The 18,922-nt window shown below is 29.2% G+C and overlaps 1 protein-coding gene across 1 annotated transcript; it reads left to right on the forward strand.

The window, feature by feature from the left end:
- The first annotated feature begins 3,816 nt into the window (after window positions 1–3,816).
- Window positions 3,817–10,389, forward strand: LOC106774302 (alanine--glyoxylate aminotransferase 2 homolog 2, mitochondrial). The gene is made up of 9 exons (XM_014661249.2): window positions 3,817–4,158; window positions 4,943–5,173; window positions 5,945–6,115; window positions 8,483–8,626; window positions 8,785–8,964; window positions 9,138–9,363; window positions 9,747–9,860; window positions 9,951–10,037; window positions 10,121–10,389. Exons 1-9 carry the CDS (start codon window positions 3,934–3,936, stop codon window positions 10,162–10,164), a joined length of 1,422 nt encoding a protein of 473 aa, XP_014516735.1. The 5' UTR covers window positions 3,817–3,933; the 3' UTR covers window positions 10,165–10,389.
- Window positions 10,390–18,922: the final 8,533 nt, after the last annotated feature.

The following is an 18,922-nucleotide window of genomic DNA, read 5'->3' on the forward strand; positions in this document are numbered from 1 at the left end:
AACCAGAGTAATATAGATATTGTGTTGTCAACAATCTCAACAGATGGTAGAGGGAAGGAGTGACCTTTTGAAACACTTGAGTGATTGAGTGAAACACCTTGCTTGGTGAGGAATGATTCCATGAATCTATGATTATATTTGTGCTTAGCTAATTGATCATTCATGAGAATAACATCTGTTGGATACTATGTGATTGTGTGAACACCATGATGAGCATTGAGAATGAAGGCATGTGTGCATCTTGACTAAATTCTATTGATGAGCATATTTGAGTGATTACTTGTTTTGAAAGAAAAGAGTTTTGAATGTGATTGAACCATTGTGATGATTGGTGGAAGACTGAGTTGCATTTTGTTTGCTTGAGGACAAACAAAGTTCTAAGTTTGGGATTGTGATAACGGTTCAAAAACCGTTATTTTTATGCTGAAATTTGATACAAAACACACCATTTATGACTTAGGAACTAGCTTGAAATCATGCATTTTGCTTAAGTTAAAGGCTGTGTTTTGTATTATGCTTGTTTTTCCTTGTTTTGGCAGGATTTAACATGAATTGAATGAAGGAAGTTGAAGTAGGGAAGAATTGGACTCAAGAAAAGATGGAGAAGTACACAAATGAAGAAACACAACCACCGTTGAGCTCTAGGACAACGCAGAGCACCAAATTCGCTGAATGATTCTCTGTCAAACGCTCAAGCGCCAACGCTGAAGGGAGAATTTGAGTATCGCGCCCACCGTTGAGTGTTGGCTTCTATAGTGAAGTCACTGCCAAACGCCTGGGCGTCACCATTGAGCGTCCATCTTGAGTGTTGTACCCACCGCTAAGCGGTGACCTAGCGTTGAGCGCCACTGCTTTGGGCCTAGGCTAGTTTCTGCTGATTTTAATGAACTATAATAGATTTGAACAACCCAGATAGGCTATCTTTTGGCAGAAGGAGACGTAGAAACACATTCTTCACCCTTTGGAGGCGGATTTTGGATGCGGAAGCTCCAATCTACAAGTTCTAGGGTTTATCTTTTCATTCTTTTCATTAATTTCATCTAGTTTCACCATGTCTATTGTGAACTAAACCTCCATTATTGTTGGGGAAACGATGTAATCCTATTGAAACTCTCATATATTAAATTGATGCTTTATTCATATGCTTTGTTTTATTAAGTGTTATAGTTTTTCCTCCATTATTTATGCATGTTTTGTTTAAGACATTATTCAATAGTCTGATCTTTGATTCTATCTTTATGAACACATATGGGTAAATCTAGACATGAGGGAATTCTCTCGGGAGCAATATTACCTAGACATAGGGATAGGAGGACTGATTTCCTTTAAGCTTCTGTGCGAATGTAATCCATGAATAATTGCTAGGGAGACAAGACATTGTAAACTAGTAATTAGGAGTAGGCTCTCTTCATCAAGACATTGGGATTAGGGTAAATTAGAAAGTGATATTGACAGTAATGAAAAAGTAGAATTCTTAAATATATGATAGTGGATTAGGATAAGTCGGAAACCCCAACAACACAATTCATCCATATCATTCAACTGATCAACCTTGCATGCATATTTAATTTTCGTTTTTGCATTCTAAACCCTAAATTTCATTTTCTCAAGTTTTAAATAATCAATAAATCACATGAAAGTCTAGACCTATGAGTCTCTAGGGAAACGATACTTGGTCTTACCACTTATTATTACTTGATACGATTTGGTACGCTTGCTGGAGTCTTAACACTCACACCAGCATCGAACAACAACACCTTCATCCATGAAACCTATTTGTTTCTGCGTCGCACCTGCAAAGAGGAACACCAAATCAATTTCATCAGTTTGTCTTCTCTCGCGTTTTCCTCTCGCGCCTCCACATCGAAATCCAGAAACCTGCAAGAATCAAACCAAGAACCAGAACGAGTTCAATTCGCCTAAAACACCATCAAGTTGTTCGCAGCGCCGCGGAGGAGAATAGGTGAAACCTTTTTGCGAAGAGAGACTAGGTGCTAGAGCAGGAATATTCCCCCAATCTAAAACCCTAATTGTGTTGACACGTGGCAGCACATTATCGTCAATTTAAATCCACCTATTAAACTCTTTATGTGCCACTTTTCAAATGCCACCTCACCTAGTCACCAGGCAATAATTTTAATGTCGTTCACAAAATTTAACGGCACAGACTTTATTGCTTCAATTTTCATAATTAGGGATCAAATTGAGCTACTTCAAAATATAGGAACCTACTTGACATAAAATTACACAAATAGAAACCTCCAAATCAATTAAACTTTAATTTCAAGATAAGTGAATATTTAGTAATAAAGAAAAGAAAAGAAAGAAATAATATTAAATTATAATACACGCCATAAAAAAAAATTGAATATAATTTATTATTATTAATTAGTCCGAGTTAATGTGAAACTTTATGGTTAAAGTTTTCTTTTAGTCTCTAACTTATTGAGTTTTTTATTTATTTATAGTTCAATCAACTTCTATTTTGTATTGTATAGATTTAATTTTGTTTTTTTATTATATTTGTATAAACGATATTAATACTATATTTACACATATTATTCGAGTTTATAGTATTTCATTCTTTTATTTTATTTTTTTTCTTGAAGTTTTCTTTTTATGTTTTAAGTTTGTGTCGTGTCACATAATAGTGTGAGTTTCATATGACATAAACAAATGAAGTTTATACTAATACATAACATCAACACTATCATGTAAAATAACGGAGACCTCAACATAAAAGAACCAATTTAAAATAATTGAAATTTAAAAAAAAAAATCTATGAAGTGACACCTGACATATATAAAAATTATTAACGCTATTTATAAAATTTAATGAAAAGAATTAAATTGGATCAATTTAACATAAATATAAATCTTAATTAAAAATAAATAAAAGAATTACATTAAAATAAAAACAATTAAAAAAATAATTTTAACCAAAAAATATCCTATTAAGATAGATTTAGATTCTCTATTATGTTTCTTGAATAAAAAATGAGTCATTCCACTCGCCTTATAATAATTTGATCCTACTTTTTATTTAATATCATACCTTATTTATACAAAAAATATAAGAAAAGACATATATTTATTTACTAAAAATTTATGAACATTTATTATCAATTAATGCAATCATTATTTATATTCTTATTGCTTAATAAATTTTATATGATAAATAAAACATTAAATGTACCACTTATTGATATTTGTTGCTGATAAAATTTTATGTAAATAACAACGCATTTAATGTAATATTTAATGTTTTGATATAATTAATTATATTTTTTTAATTATAATTTTTGTGAAACATATAAATAATTCAAATACTAATCTAAAATATGTTTGAAATATTAAATAAATTTAACCAAATTTAATTAAAAATATTAAATTTACATATTTATAAAGTTAAAAATTAAATTAAGTTAAAACTTTGAATAAATACTAATTCTATTTTTTCTAAAAATTAAAAGACAAAAAATATATTTAATTCTTTAAAGTATTGATAATTGTATCTAAATTTTTAGTTAATTAAAAATATAAAAAATTAAAAAAACAATATTAAAATTAATCTTGAAACATATTTGGATACTCTCCCGTCATGTATTCCATTTAGAAAAGAATGCAAATATATTTCCAATAAAATTAATTTATATAATCATTAGCAACTATTCAGTCCATTATTTTTCAAAAAAGAAAATAGGAAATTCCAAAACGGTAATTTGCACCAATTTCAAGAGTATTTTTGCCACATCACTCACGCAGTTTCTTGTGTCCACGTCATCGTCCTCTATTCATTCTTCTATATAACATACTTTTCATTCTTCTTTCGCTCAAGTGTTCTCTTCAGTTTTCACCTTCATTTCTCTGATCGGGTTGGGTTTCTCTCCGGATCACATAGCCAGAAAATTATCCTCCGTTAGAGCCAAAATCATGTTTCCTCTTTTGACGAGGCTTTTGACGCGACGATCGCAGCCGCTTCACTGGCGACGCAGCTTTGCTCGGGTGGCGGTGGACGCCGAGAAGGGCCCTGCCATCAGAGAACTTCCGCCGTTTGATTACTCCCCGCTGCCGTATGCAGGGCCCGCCGCCGACGAGATTCTGGCGAAGCGCAGAGAGTATCTGAGTCCTTCCATTTTGCATATGTACAAGAATCCCGTGAGTTGGCGCAACACCAGATTATTTCCCCACAAATATAACGACGCCGTTTCAACTTTTACCATGTGAACAAACCAGCCTTACAATTTTTACATGATTTTCAAAATACATATATTATAATAGTTAATAAAAAATTTTATTATAATAATTTTCATGAATAACATTCTTAAGAATAGGCATTATATATATATATATATATATATATATATATATATATATATATATTATTTAGTATACTTTAATTTTCATAAGTAAAATAATTTATGCCTTAATTCACCAAAAGATATGATTATTATAAAATAAATAAATTCAGAGCAAATAACTATTTAATATCTACATATATATTTTAAAAATGAACAAAACTATTTTTCATGTTAATTTGTAATCAATTTAAAACTATTTCACAGTAATAATATATTATCATTCTGTGTGCGCTTTTTCTCCATACTAATTTTCTGCTAAATAATTATTTTTTAACGAGTTCTACTAATTATTATTTTTTATTTAGTAGGCTTCCATGCGAGAGTGGAAATATTTAAAGTTTTTTTATTTGTGATTGATGGTTGTAAAAATCCATTTAGCGGTGATACATACGGTATTTACTCGTATAGACAAATAATTATTTGTAAAAAAAATAAAAATGATGTGAATATTGATTTAATGTTATGCATATTTAATAAATTAAATTCTGCTACAGTAGTTTTAATATCTAATGAGCATTTGATTTTATTTGTTTGGAAATAAAAAAAAAAAAGTGATAAAGCAGTGGTTGTGAGGTGTGCAGGTGAACATAGTGGAAGGAAAGAAACAGTACCTGTTCGATGAAAATGGGAGAAGATACGTGGACGCATTTGGAGGGATTGCTACGGTGTGTTGCGGCCACTGTCACCCTGATGTGGTGGAGGCCATAGTGAACCAAACCACAAAGTTGCAGCACTCCACCGTTCTATACCTTAACCACGCCATCGCCGATTTCGCTCAGGCTTTGGCTTCTAAGCTTCCCGGTGACCTAAAGGTTAGTCCCTTTTATCTCCACTCTAACTGTTTCTTCCTACTTTTGTTTTTTATTAAGCTCATTTTTATTTTTAATGGAATTAGAATTTTGAAATTGCGGTGTTGATATCCATTGTTCATGTACCTGTTAAACGTGTTAGTTCGGCTTGATCTAACCATTTCAAAATTTGTTATTATAAATAAAACCGCTTCGCTTTGTGATCTGAATGATGATGATGGAGGTGGCTTTTACTTTAAACTTTAACAATAATTGTTTCTCTGTTCTCTCTGATTTACATGTATAAAATCATAGCATTGTTTGATTACCCAAACCAATAGGAAATTAAAAATTTTATCTTAGATCAAGGATGGTACGCGTCATTCTTTGTGAATCATTAGAAAATTGTTCTGTACGATACTTTTATGGTGCTGATTTGAAAGAGAGAAAAAATAAAGAAATTAAGCGAACCAAAAGCAAAGGACTATTGATGAAGTTCAAAACTTTTAGAGCAGCTTCCACGTCAGCCACTATCTCAAGAGATGGGTATGTTTCAATGATCTGGTAGAATTTGGTATTTTATTTTTAAAAAATTGCTTTCTTTGTCCATATATTAATGGGTTCATTGGATTGAGATGCCACTGGTTGCGTGGTTGGCATTGGTGCTTCAATATTGCATAGTGTTTCAATATTATATATATTTCTTTCAATAAGTTGATAATGAAGAAAAGGTGCCTCATATTAATATTTTACGAGTACATTTATTATTGTGGCTTTTTTTTTTTTTTATGTTAGGTAGTGTTTTTCACAAACTCTGGAACAGAAGCAAACGAATTGGCCATTCTGATGGCAAGGATGTACACTGGGTGTCACGACATAATATCTCTGAGGAATGCTTATCACGGTAATGCAGCTGGAACAATGGGAGCCACAGCTCAAAGTATCTGGAAATTCAATGTTGTGCAGGTACAAAATTATTGTTTTCATTTTTAAATTTCATATAGTAATTGATACTATTTAATCCCAAAATAAAGGGAAAATAGCACAAGTAATGTTTACAAAAATAAAATTATTTACTGTGAATTGACATTTTTTTTAAATTTGAAATGAATAATTTAAAAATCACCTAGAGCACAAGTCTATGTATTGATGACACGTACTGGTAGCTGAACTCATTTTTTTAACTCAAATTTTCGCGTTTGACAACAACCCTGTCTTGCGTCTAGCTACAGTGGACGTGTGTCACGGGTCACATATAAAGTGTCAACCTTGAAAGTGATGCTGACTTATGACTAAAATATCTGTTTTAGAGGACTCATTTTGGGGAAAATGACCGAAAGAATAAAGAGTGAATTCATTGTTATTAAAAGTGAGATTTGAAGATGGAGAAGAGTGGAGTTAGAAATAAAATCTGAAATTTAGTATAAGATTTCACTGATGTTATAAATAAATAAAAAAATATTTAATAGGAGAAATTAAAGATTATTAAGATATTTTAGTTATAAAAGTAATATAAAATAATAATGATTATAATTGTAAAAATATTTATAAAAAATTAAAAAATAATTTTTAAAATGTAAAAAAATATAATTTAATAAATTTAAATAATAATAATAATAATAATAATAATAATATTATTATTATTATTAAATAGGGATAATATAGTAAAATGTTTTTTAATTCCTGCAAATCTCTTTCTTAATATCTTTAAATAGTAAATCTTTTAAAGTAAATTGGTCCTTAATATATTATATTATGTTATTAGGCTTATCACTCATGTTTAATGATATACAATTTAATGATCAAGATGTTAAATTCTCAACATAAAAGAGAAAAAAAAAAGTGTTTTGAATATCTTATATTACTTAATAGTAGAATCATACATGGTTATTTACGTCTTGTTTACTTTGATTATTTAGGTGTTGTTTACTTGAATGGATTTGGAAGAGAATAATTAAATGGATTTGGGAGGATTTGAAAGAATATAATGATTATAAACAAATAAAATTTTATTTTTTAGAAAAGAAAAAAAAAAGAATAATAAAAGATAATATCAAAGTATGAATTTTATGTGTTTCAAAATTACTTTCATCCAACTCTGTATTTAAGAAAATGAAAACTACGTTCCATATTAGTACAAATTTCCATCTGCTTTCGAGATATGAAAGTGTGGACCATCCCAATAGCGAATGATATCTCATACACGTTGTCTCTGATTTGGTTTTGTTTCAGTTCTACATAATAATAGAGTAAACAAAAAAGCATGTATCATGTGTTATCCTATCTTCGGAATTTTCAGCTTCTTCATTAGAATACTAACGACAGGCAGATAAGTTCATTATATACGTCAAAAATTATCATAGTTAGGACTCTTTCAGATAAATTTGAAACTAGAGATAATTTTCAGATATTTTTTGTGAAATATCATGACCCTGGAATAGTGAGTTTCTCAATAAGACGGCACCGTATTCCTTGCTTGTGTCAAATTAATTACGATTATTTTTGTTTTATACCGTGATAAATTTTTATATTTAATTTCACTTGCTTGTCCCTAAATGAAGTTCCATTATATTTTATATACTATTATACTTTTCATTTAAGATTGAATTATGTTTTTATAGTTCTTGATTTTTTTTATAAATCCGGCTTTAGTCCTCTATATATAAAAGCATTGATTTGAATCCTTCAAGCTTTAAAAAAATGGATGATGATATTTTGACAATTTTTTTTAGGGTTAAATATGTTTTTAGTCCCTATACTTTGGGACGATTTTGGTTTTAGTCCCTCTTTCAAACTATGGTACAATTTAGTCCTTCAACTTTAGAAAACTCTGGTTTTAGTCCTTTTTACCAAATTTTTTTAACTTTATTTTTTGTTTCAAACACGTTTCATTGTAGCATTTGGATTGTTTACACTGTGTGACACATTTTTGCTTCAATGTTAACTGAGAAACGCGTTTGAAACAGCAAATAAAGTTAAAAAAAATTGGTAAAAAGGACTAAAAACAGAGTTTTCTAAAGTTGAAGGACTAAATTGTACCATAGTTTGAAAGAAGGACTAAAATCAAAATCGCTCCAAAGTGTAGGGACTAAAAACATATTTAACCCTTTTTTTATAACGGGACACGTGTCATTACTTTATTGGTTTATTTGAACATTTAAAAAAATATTTAAAACGGACCAATCACAAGCTGTCACGTATGCGTTGTCAAAAAGTTGTTAAAAAATCTTATTAAAAAGATTTTTTCCTAAAAAAATTACATTGTTAAGTATATCTTAGTCCCTGAAGCGAACTAGTGTTTCCTTATGTGTTCTTTTGCTGTATTGTCAACAGAGTGGTATTCATCATGCAGTAAATCCAGACCCTTACAGAGGAATTTTCGGTTCTGATGGAGAAAAATATGCAAGAGATGTTCAAGATATCATTAACTTTGGAACTTCTGGACATGTTGCAGCCTTCATGTCTGAAGCTATCCAGGTATTAAGAGAAATTTATATAGAGAGATCCAACATATTTTGTTTATTTTTCTTTCTACATCTACCATCATCTTTAAGTAACAAGATATTATAATTTGACTTATGATTGAAACAATATGGGAATTAAGCACACCTTGATGCTGGTCTTGTTTGTGATAGGGAGTGGGGGGTATCGTTGAACTGGCTCCTGGTTACTTGCCTGCTGTATACAATACCATAAAAAAAGCAGGAGGACTTTTCATTGCAGATGAGGTTCAGGCTGGCTTTGGTCGCACTGGTAGCCATTTTTGGGGATTTGAGTCCCACAACGTTGTTCCTGACATAGTGACAATGGCTAAGGTATCTTTCCTAATGTCGTGTAACATTATGATTTGTTTGCATAAAATACTTAAAAGTGTTTGATAAAACCATATATTATACACCATTTATCTGATGATAGATGGCATAAACATTTGTGATTGTATCACTTTTTTTATCTGTTGCCTTCTCTTTTTTTTATTCTAATTTTGCAGGGCATTGGAAATGGTTTTCCCCTTGGTGCTGTTGTAACAACTCCAGAGATTGCAGAGGTCTTAACCCACCGGAATTACTTTAATACCTTTGGTGGGAATCCTGTTAGTACTGCTGCAGGGTTGGCTGTTTTAAAAGTAATAGAGAAAGAACAGCTTCAGAAAAATGCACTTGAGGTTGGAACCTATTTGAAAGAAAGGCTCACTAGCCTAAAGGACAAATATGAATGTAATATCTTCACCCTTCTTATTTCATTCTCATTACAGTTTTACATACTAGGATTCCTTCTAAATATATATGCATGCTCTGTTTGGATAAAAAAAAGGAAAGTGATTTTTGGTATACATTCCCGAGTTCTAGATACAAATGAAGAAACAAAATCTTTAATATTTTAGCAATAACCGATAGAACAACAAAACTTTTTTTAACAATTTTTTAAAATGTATCACTATTTTATGAATCTGGATCAATCATAAAAAAGTTATAAAAAAGCATTTTCCTAACCGATGGTATCCAAACACGCACCTAAATTGAGAGTAGAGTACATTATTTACAAATAAGTCATTAGAGTTTCCAACAAATTTTACAACCAAACTTTGTTTCTTCTGTAGTGATTGGTGATGTGAGAGGAAGAGGCCTGATTCTAGGAGTTGAACTTGTCACTGATCGTGAGCTTAAAATTCCAGCAAAAGAAGAAACATTGCATGTAATGGACCAAATGAAAGGTAAAATCCACACTCCTTTAGATATGCACTTTTTGGTGCTAGCTATAGTTTTCCTCTATATTGCAAACTGATCATTCTGCTTTACTACAGAATTAGGGGTACTTATTGGCAAGGGTGGTTACTATGGAAATGTCTTCAGAATTACACCCCCCTTGTGTTTCACCAAAGAAGACGCAGGTTTGGCTCAACCTCAATTTCTCTCAATTATCCGCCATGAAACTATTCTGTTTTTAACGGCTTGTGTAATCCGTTGTTTGCAGATTTCGTAGTAGATGCAATGGACTTGACCTTGTCTAGAATGTGAAGCTTAGACCGGATATCCTAGCTTTAATAAAAGTATTATATTATCATAAGTGAAATGATGTAATGCCATATTCACAGTCTATAAAATTTACAGAGATGCAGACTTATTAGCTAAAATAGCCAACCTATCCATGATCTTAAGACATGAATGAGCCAACAACTCGTTGTCTCTTGTCTGATGTTTGTACCTTTTCATATGAAGGAGCCAATTGTCTCTTGTCGTTTATCTTTTCTTCCCATGTTTATTATCTGTTGCTTTATTTTCACGTAACTTCACGCCAAAACTGATAACTTGGCCATTGGAAGTTTCTAGCAAATAACACAGCAACTTCTTTCATGGAAAAAAAAAATATTCATCTCGTTTTCTTATTATGCTTCTATGATAAAGTGTGCCTCTGTCTCCCACGACATTGGTAGAGGTTAGAACGGAGCTTCATTATGAAAGAGATATTTGTTTGCCTTATCTATTGTTACATTGGGTACTTATTTATGAATGTGCATCAGTTTAACATTTTGATGTATCGGTTATAGCAACATTTTATATAAGCTAATTAGAATTTGAATAAAACTGATAGATGAGTACTAGTAATACTTAATCAAATAAGGTTATTTACGTGATATTCTGTGATTGGTTCACGGTAGTATTTATGATTATTATTATTGATTGTGAAGTAATTTTAGACTAATCACGTAATGACACGTAGATAATGTTGAGATGTTGTAAAGAAAATGTTGTCTAAGTATCATTATCCATAAGTTAGGATAACGATACTTAGACATCATTTTTTTGACAATATTTGAACATCATCTACGTGTCATTCTGTGATTGGTTCACGGTAGTATTTATGATTATTATTATTGATTGTGAAGTAATTTTAGACCAATCACAGAATGACACGTAGATAATGTTCAGATGTTGTCAAAAAATGTGTCAAAAAAATATTGTCTAAGTATCATTATCCATAAGTTAGGATAATGATACTTACACATCAATTTTTTGACAATATTTGAACATCATCTACATGTCATTCTGTGATTGATTCACGGTAGTATTTTTTATTATTATTATTGATTGTGAAGTAATTTTAGACCAATCACAGAATGACACGTAGATAACGTTCAAATGTTGTCAAAAAAATGTTGTCTAAGTATCATCATCCATAAGTTAGGATAATGATACTTAGACATCATTTTTTTGACAATATTTGAACATCGTTTACATGTCATTCTGTGATTGGTTCACGGTAGTATTTATGATTATTATTATTGATTGTAAAGTAATTTTAGACCAATCACAGAATAACACGTAGATAATGTTCAGATGTTGTCAAAAAAATGTTATCTAAGTATGTTATCCATAAGTTAGGACAATGATACTTAAACATCATTTTTTGACAATATTTGAACATCATCTACATGTCATTCTGTGATTGGTTCACAGTAGTATTTATGATTATTATTATTGATTGTAAAGTAATTTTAGACCAATCACATAATGACACATAGGTAATGTTCAGATGTTATAAAAAAATGTTGTCTAAGTATCATTATTCTATAAGTTATAAACAATCCAAATGTATAACGAAAAGGAAGTTTATACATCGACAATTGCTTCCGCTCTCTATCAATTTCTATCTGCACCCCATTATATTTTAAGATTTCACTTTTATCGTTAATTGTTTTTCGAGTTTTTTGAGAGATGAGAAATGGTTTTTCAGAATATTATTTCCCGAAAAGTAAAATATTATTCAGGGAATGATTAATCCAAAAGATAAACCATACACAAGACTTCCGGAATATAAATTTCATATTGTATTATTGAATTTTTATTTCGGAATATAGTTCCGGAATAGATATGTTGTTGTAGCTTCAATGTGCAACCGAAGAAGAAGACTAGATTTAGATGTAAAAACACTATGAGGTTACCTTTTGACATTTCAAATGTTTGATAGGGTGTTGGATGAGATTTGAGGGGCTGCAGGAAGCAATTGTCTTATACATTTAGGGTATATAAATTGACGACATATGTACAAATTTTAAAGGCCGTGTAAATATGTCTATAGATACACAAAGAAGATGGTTTATAACTCGAAGACATTTAAGGAAAACACACCTAAAGTGCAAGTCTGAATATGAAGTGTTACATTCAATAATAAAAATACAAATTCAATCATATATAAGTGAAAAGAATTCTTAAATATAATCCATAAGTTTTTATGTTATGTCTTCTAATAAATCTACCGAAAGTATATATTTTTATTTTGAAAAATTATATTTGCGTTGAATTTTAAAAATTTATTATAATTCACACAAAATAAAAAAGAGAAGTCATGTTTAGATGAGTGGATATTTATGTGATTTTTTTATTGAGATTATTTGAGAATTATATGTTGAATTTTTTGAAAAAATTATATGGATTAATCATCATGTGTTATTTTTAAAGGAAGACATAAGTTTTCACTCGTTAATGTAATATCAATTTCTTTATAATTAATACCAATTTTATTATCTAAAATTATTAAATATATATTTTATGTTTCTTAATTTTATTTGTTAAAATATTAGAATAATTGAAATTTTTTAAATTCATTTATGAATTTAAATAATTTGAGTATTCTAACATGATGAATAATTCTGGTAAGGAAATAATATCATTTAAATGGTTATAGGTCAATAAAAAAGTGTTCATCAAAGTTAGTAGTTAAGCTAGTTGTTAAGAAACTCTCCTTAGTTGACTAAAATGCTAAAATAAAGTAGAATATGAAAACTCACTTAAGAAAGTAAAAACACAAGGTTTCGTTTCGAGTTATTAATATTAGAAAATAATTCAGTTTCTGTAGTTTCTGTAGTTTTAGTGTTCTGTTTTGTAGATAGGGCTGGCTGATAAGTTTCACAGTTAATTTTGTTACTCCCGTACCCTATCTTTTACTTTTGCACTCTACTATATATTGTGGTAGAGCTCATTCAGTTTCAATGAGATTTTTGCATACATTTAGTTTACACACAGCAGTGCAGAATCCTTTCTCTTCTTCTCAGTATCTTTCATTCTAACAGTGGTATCAGAGTCCATGGTTCGGGTCTGGTGGCCGGGCTCAGACGAGTACATCCCCTCATGATCAGGCGAGCCAGGTAGGAGGCCAGTGGCGCTGGAGGAATCATGAGAGGTGAGGAGAGCTAGAAAAGCTCATTGTGACCATGGATCGTGAAAGAGGGCAAATGAGAAATGCTCCGTGTTGACCATGGTGTACTCGAATGAAAAAGACAAGACTTCCACAGCGAGGGAGGAAGGTGACCATAGTCCTTTGTTTGAGGGAGGATGTTGGAGTGCAAACAAAGTCCCATATTGAGTGAAAGAAGGACTGGTCAAGGGTTTATATACACATAGATATCTCCAATGGTAAGAGGCCTTTTGGAGTGGTACCAAAAGCAAACCTGTGAGGACTTAGCCCAAAGCAGACAATGTCTTACCATGTGTGGAGTTCTATGTGTGTGTCGTACCTTCCCCAACAATTAAATGACATAAAAAAAAAATGTTAACTACCAAACAAAGAATGGCGAGAACAAAATCATGACTCCATGAAGTATAAGAAGGTGCAGGAAGATCTGTTAGAGATATAAGAAGCTTCCTATATAAATGTTTCTTTAAGTCGTCTTGGTTAAAAGATAAATTTTTTTTTGACTTACATCTACACTTATTTAACATATTATTTTTCATTCTCTTATTATAAAAATAATGTCAAAAATGATTCTACCATTACCGAGTTAAAATTATATTGCAATCATGTCCAATATTTAAATCACTCCTTACAGTCAAATTAGGAGAATGAATGAAGAAACCATTTTCTTTAGTTTTTGCCTTTTCCTATTCTATGAGCGTAATTCCTCTTAGAAAAATAGTACCCGCTGCCTAACAAAATCACAATGTAGAAATGTTAAGAGATAATACACACAATCATTACTAAATATCCAAGTGAAGCAATCAATTTATGTCAACCAGAAAAACGAAATTGTTAAAAACTAATATCCATTATTATATTATTATGTCAAAAACTCAAAATACATATAATTTGTGTTGTATCACTACAAAAATTAAGATTCAAAGTAATATGATTTGAAAATCTCTATATAAAATATAAATAATTATTTAAATATTAATTTTATTTCTAAACTCAAACTGAGTTGAGTTTATATTTATATCTAAATAATATTTATTTCAAATATATAATAACAATACAGTAAATAATAATATAATGATACTTTAAATAATAACTATAATATTAAATTGTCAAGATTAGTTATAATATATTAATATTATCTTATAGACAAATTTAGACGGAAGCTTAATAAATCTTATTAAGTGGTGTTTTTTAATATATCTATTAGATAAGATAAAAATATATGTAAATAATTATCAATTCATGTTGTATAACTATATATAATTTTATAAAATACTCAAAACTATAAACTACCGATAACCACAAAGTCACGAAAATATTTATCGTTGTTTAAAAGATTGTTAAAAGAGAATTTACTAAATTAACAATACAATAATCAACTGTAATTTTAACATCATTTCACCATCATAAGCTAAAACAATAATCCAAGCGTGATTTTTGAATTATTAACTTTAAGGAGGGTTTGTACCTCATCTTTATTTAAATACTCAAACATATAATCATTTGAGAAGAACATACTAGTTGGGGACTTCACTTTGTAAATATTTGGAATCAACAATTAACAAATTATAAAAACTAACGAAAATAATTAAAATATTGACAACTAAACTCTGAATTTAAATTAAGTTATAATGAAGGTGTAGTTAATCTTTATTAATATGAAATCAAACATGAAAATTATAGAATCTGTTGTGAGAATCAAGAAATCAAAAGAGAGAGAGAGAGAGAGAGAGATTTTATCAGAGTGAATTAGACTATGATTTAAAAAAGAATTATTGATGGTTTTTCTAGCTAAATTTCCTCAATTATTTATTATGTATGCATGTGAAAGAAATATGGAATCTCTTTCTTCAATAAAATGGAAAGTTATACATGTGTCCCCTAACAAAATGGAACTGAGTTATATATATATATATATATATATATATATATATATATATATATATATATATATATATATATATATATATATATAACACCTCTTATAGTGGGTGTAGGTTGAGTTTAACCTAACAGACACAGACAAACTAGTGAAAATCCACCCTAAGGACTAAATCAAGAACTTTAATTAAAAGTTTATAATACTTAGTTTCGTGTTTCAAATCTGTTCAGCTGAAGAATGAAAAATGCCTTAATTTGAATGTAATTGCATGCAAAGTTTTTTTGAATAACTTTTCTGAATGTGCAGGGAGATTCACTTTAGAGACTAGGTTTCAAATATCACACTATAGTATATACCATGAAGTGTAATTAGCTTCATATATATTTTCTACATATTCAAAGCTAATTATAGTTAGAAACTGCCTTTTTATTTTTTTTCCCATATATCTTTCTTTTTGTTACATTTATTATATCTTTCACTTTCCCATTCTCTCTTTCCATTTTTCTTTCTACAGTTTCTTTCCTACTCTCATCCACCAGCAAATTTGAAATCCTACAAGCAACATTTTCTTATATTCAGTTTCCTTGGAGTTGCCTAAGCTTTTTTTTTTTTTTTCATTTTAAATCTTTGATACTTGTAATGAAGAACATGGTCCCTATCAAAATGTATTTGTCAGCTCAATCAGAAACTTGTGTATATTTAAATCAGAGACAAATTATGCAACTAGTTTATTAAATTTATCATGGATTGTATACCTAGAAACAATTACGATATTCTATTATATAAATATAAAATTTAATCAGTCTTTAACAAAAACCATATCTTACATTTATATAATTATAATTAGAATCGACTTATGGGGTAATATTATGTTTAAATATTAAAAAAATACTAAAAATACTAAACATAAAATGTATTATACTACAAAACCATCTATCCTTCTGATATAATATAATAAATTTATAATGTACATAATCTAAGTGCTAAATATTAATATTTCATATACAAAATCATGGTTGCAGAAACGTAAATTCCATTTTACAAGCAGTTTTCATCTTGTTTTGATCTACAGACTTGCCACCTTCAAAGTAATTCTTGGTGAAATTTATTTTTTACACCCTAAAACATTTCAGCCTTGATTCCATAACTGAAGCTGCAAATTCTACCTCTTAATTTATACATTTAGATAGATTTTGTGTGCTATTTTGGCATGCATAAGATATCATCAACACAGAACCTACATAGATACACATGAATTCAAGTCTATTTATCGAAATCAATGGAATCTCTCTATTGGGAGCATCGTTAAATAGCATTAAGCAAGTTTATCACAGAAGTTCAAAGATTAAGTAGCGTTGCATCATACAATTAAGAAAATAAAAATAACTATTATAGAGAAAGTTTGAATCAGATTCGTTAGTGACAGAAAATTCACCATGTATTTTTATTTTCTCTTGGGAAAAGAAAGGGTAAGAACACATACATATGATCTACATATATGCTAAACTAACTACATAGATAGTGCTAGCGATCTGGCCTACCCATCATTGATGTCATGGGAGAAATTCTGCCGGAAACAGCTTCTGTTGGCCGGAAACGCATGGCGGAGAATGTCACCGACGATACCAAAACGAAAGCCATGTCTAGCAATAGATGTGCATATTCGTTGTATATATGAATACACTTCCTTAGAAGCACACTGCTCAACACAGATACCAAAGCCATGAATCTGGACATTTGCACTTTTCAGATTCTTGGTGTTCTCGCCTTCGCCGAAACCTACGTTTGATTGATTTGTTCCACTGTTCCAGAAGAATGTTGCTTTTACTACGGTGCCCTTGTTTCAGTTTTGTACTTATGATTCGTAGTTGCAACTTCAGTTTTTTTAAAATAACTTATATATAGAAATAGGAGCCTTGAATAATATATAGGAAAAAATATATCTACAAATTGTCTAAAAGATTTGGATAGAGTTATAATTAAGTCATAATTTATTGATGTTTAAACTTTTGAAGTTTCTTTCTCCTAGAAAAATTTAAATTTGGTATCGAAGTTTAGTTTGTCTTGCTAACCAGTTTTGATAGAAACAAACATGTAAAATTCAATTATAATTAGAGTAATTAGTCTAAGAAAAAATGTTTTACATTGAATGAGAAAAATTGAATGATATATAAAAAATTGCACACAAATATACTATTTTAAAGTCTTGAGGTGAAAATAATACCATAAATTTATTCTTAATTTATTGAAAGTGAATTTTCATAGTTCACTTTTACTGAATCTACATACAATATCTCCTACAAAAATCTTAACAATAAATTAGTTTGATTCAAAAATTATACTTTTATTGAAAATTAGGAATGTAAGTTAATTTCTAGTAATAAATTTCTTTAAAATGTTAAAAGTACAAGGGATGTGGTGAATGCTTTGTATATTATTATTATTATTATTATTATTATTATTATTATTATTGTTATTGTTATTATTATTATTATTAAGTTTATTTAGATTGTTTATAAAAGAAATTAAGTCTAGGATGCAAAAGTAGAAGTTTTAAGTGAAAAAGTCTCGAAAACATATACAATTTGTATGAAAATATGATCATTATATCACGTAACAATGACATTAATTATTTGTCCTATTTTAGTCAACTTAATGAAATAACAATTTTAAAATTGCAAATCGCAATACTTATATATGTGATATCTAAAGATGCATGCTTCACGTCCTTTTAAGTCAAAAACGATAAAAACTTACTTGGGAAATTCTGGCAGGAATAACTATTTTTGAAGTATACCAAAAGGAAAATTTACAAATAATTAAAAGTAAGATCTAAATCGTAATGGGCAAAATGGTAACTGTGTTGAAAAGCAATGTCAGAGGCATTTTCAACGAGAGAGAAAGAAAATAAGAATGAGGACATAATGAAGACATGGATGCAATAGAAAGAAGTGCTGACCATAACATTATAAACATTTCCACTGCCTTCTTCGGAACTATGTCATCAAAATGTCGACATGATTCATTATGTCTACCTAGCAGAGTTGGAAAATTTTAATAAATAAGTTATTATTATAAAAATTAAAGAATTATTAAATTAACGCCATTAATTTCACTGAACTTTCAGTTTTATTCACACATTTTACGAATTGTTTTTCATATTCAGAAACTGACTTTTGAAAATTATAAATACTGTGAATTTTCCGATTCTTCATGGTGGTTAAAATTATTTATTTAGTCGCATATGTTTTGTTTCTAAAATCGTGATTTTTGATAAATTTTAAAAAAGTTTTAAAGATACAAAGTTTCCAAGCTTGCAAAAATTAAAGAGATATATAATGTTTTTATTAAAAATTATTTATTTACTTTATTAGATAATTTAATGTAGGTAACGTGATTTTTTTTTATTTAGTTTCATTAAATTTATGGAAATAATTTTGTATGAAGTATACATAAATAAATTTTTCTAGGAAGCAGTATTGTTTAAAAAATTAAAATTTTAAAATAATACAAAATTTTTAAATTTAAATTTTAAAAATTAAAATTTTATATTGTAGAAAAGTTCTCTAAAGTAAAAAAAAAAAGTTTCAAGGTTTGAGGGATGAAAAAACAAAGAAAATGAAGAAAAAAAGAGTAGAAGCTTAGATTATTTGAATTAACAAATATATATTGAAAAATGAAAAAAAAATGAGAGAAAATTT

Source organism: Vigna radiata, chromosome 9 (assembly GCF_000741045.1).
Source record: "Vigna radiata var. radiata cultivar VC1973A chromosome 9, Vradiata_ver6, whole genome shotgun sequence".
Taxonomy (NCBI): domain Eukaryota; kingdom Viridiplantae; phylum Streptophyta; class Magnoliopsida; order Fabales; family Fabaceae; genus Vigna; species Vigna radiata.

Coding starts and splice junctions, on each gene's coding strand:
- LOC106774302 (XM_014661249.2), top strand. CDS start 3,934: ATGTTTCCTCTTTTGACGAGGCTTTTGACGCGACGATCGCAGCCGCTT. Junction 4,159..4,942: donor TGCATATGTACAAGAATCCC/GTGAGTTGGCGC, acceptor TGAGGTGTGCAG/GTGAACATAGTGGAAGGAAA. Junction 9,364..9,746: donor CCTAAAGGACAAATATGAAT/GTAATATCTTCA, acceptor TTTCTTCTGTAG/TGATTGGTGATGTGAGAGGA.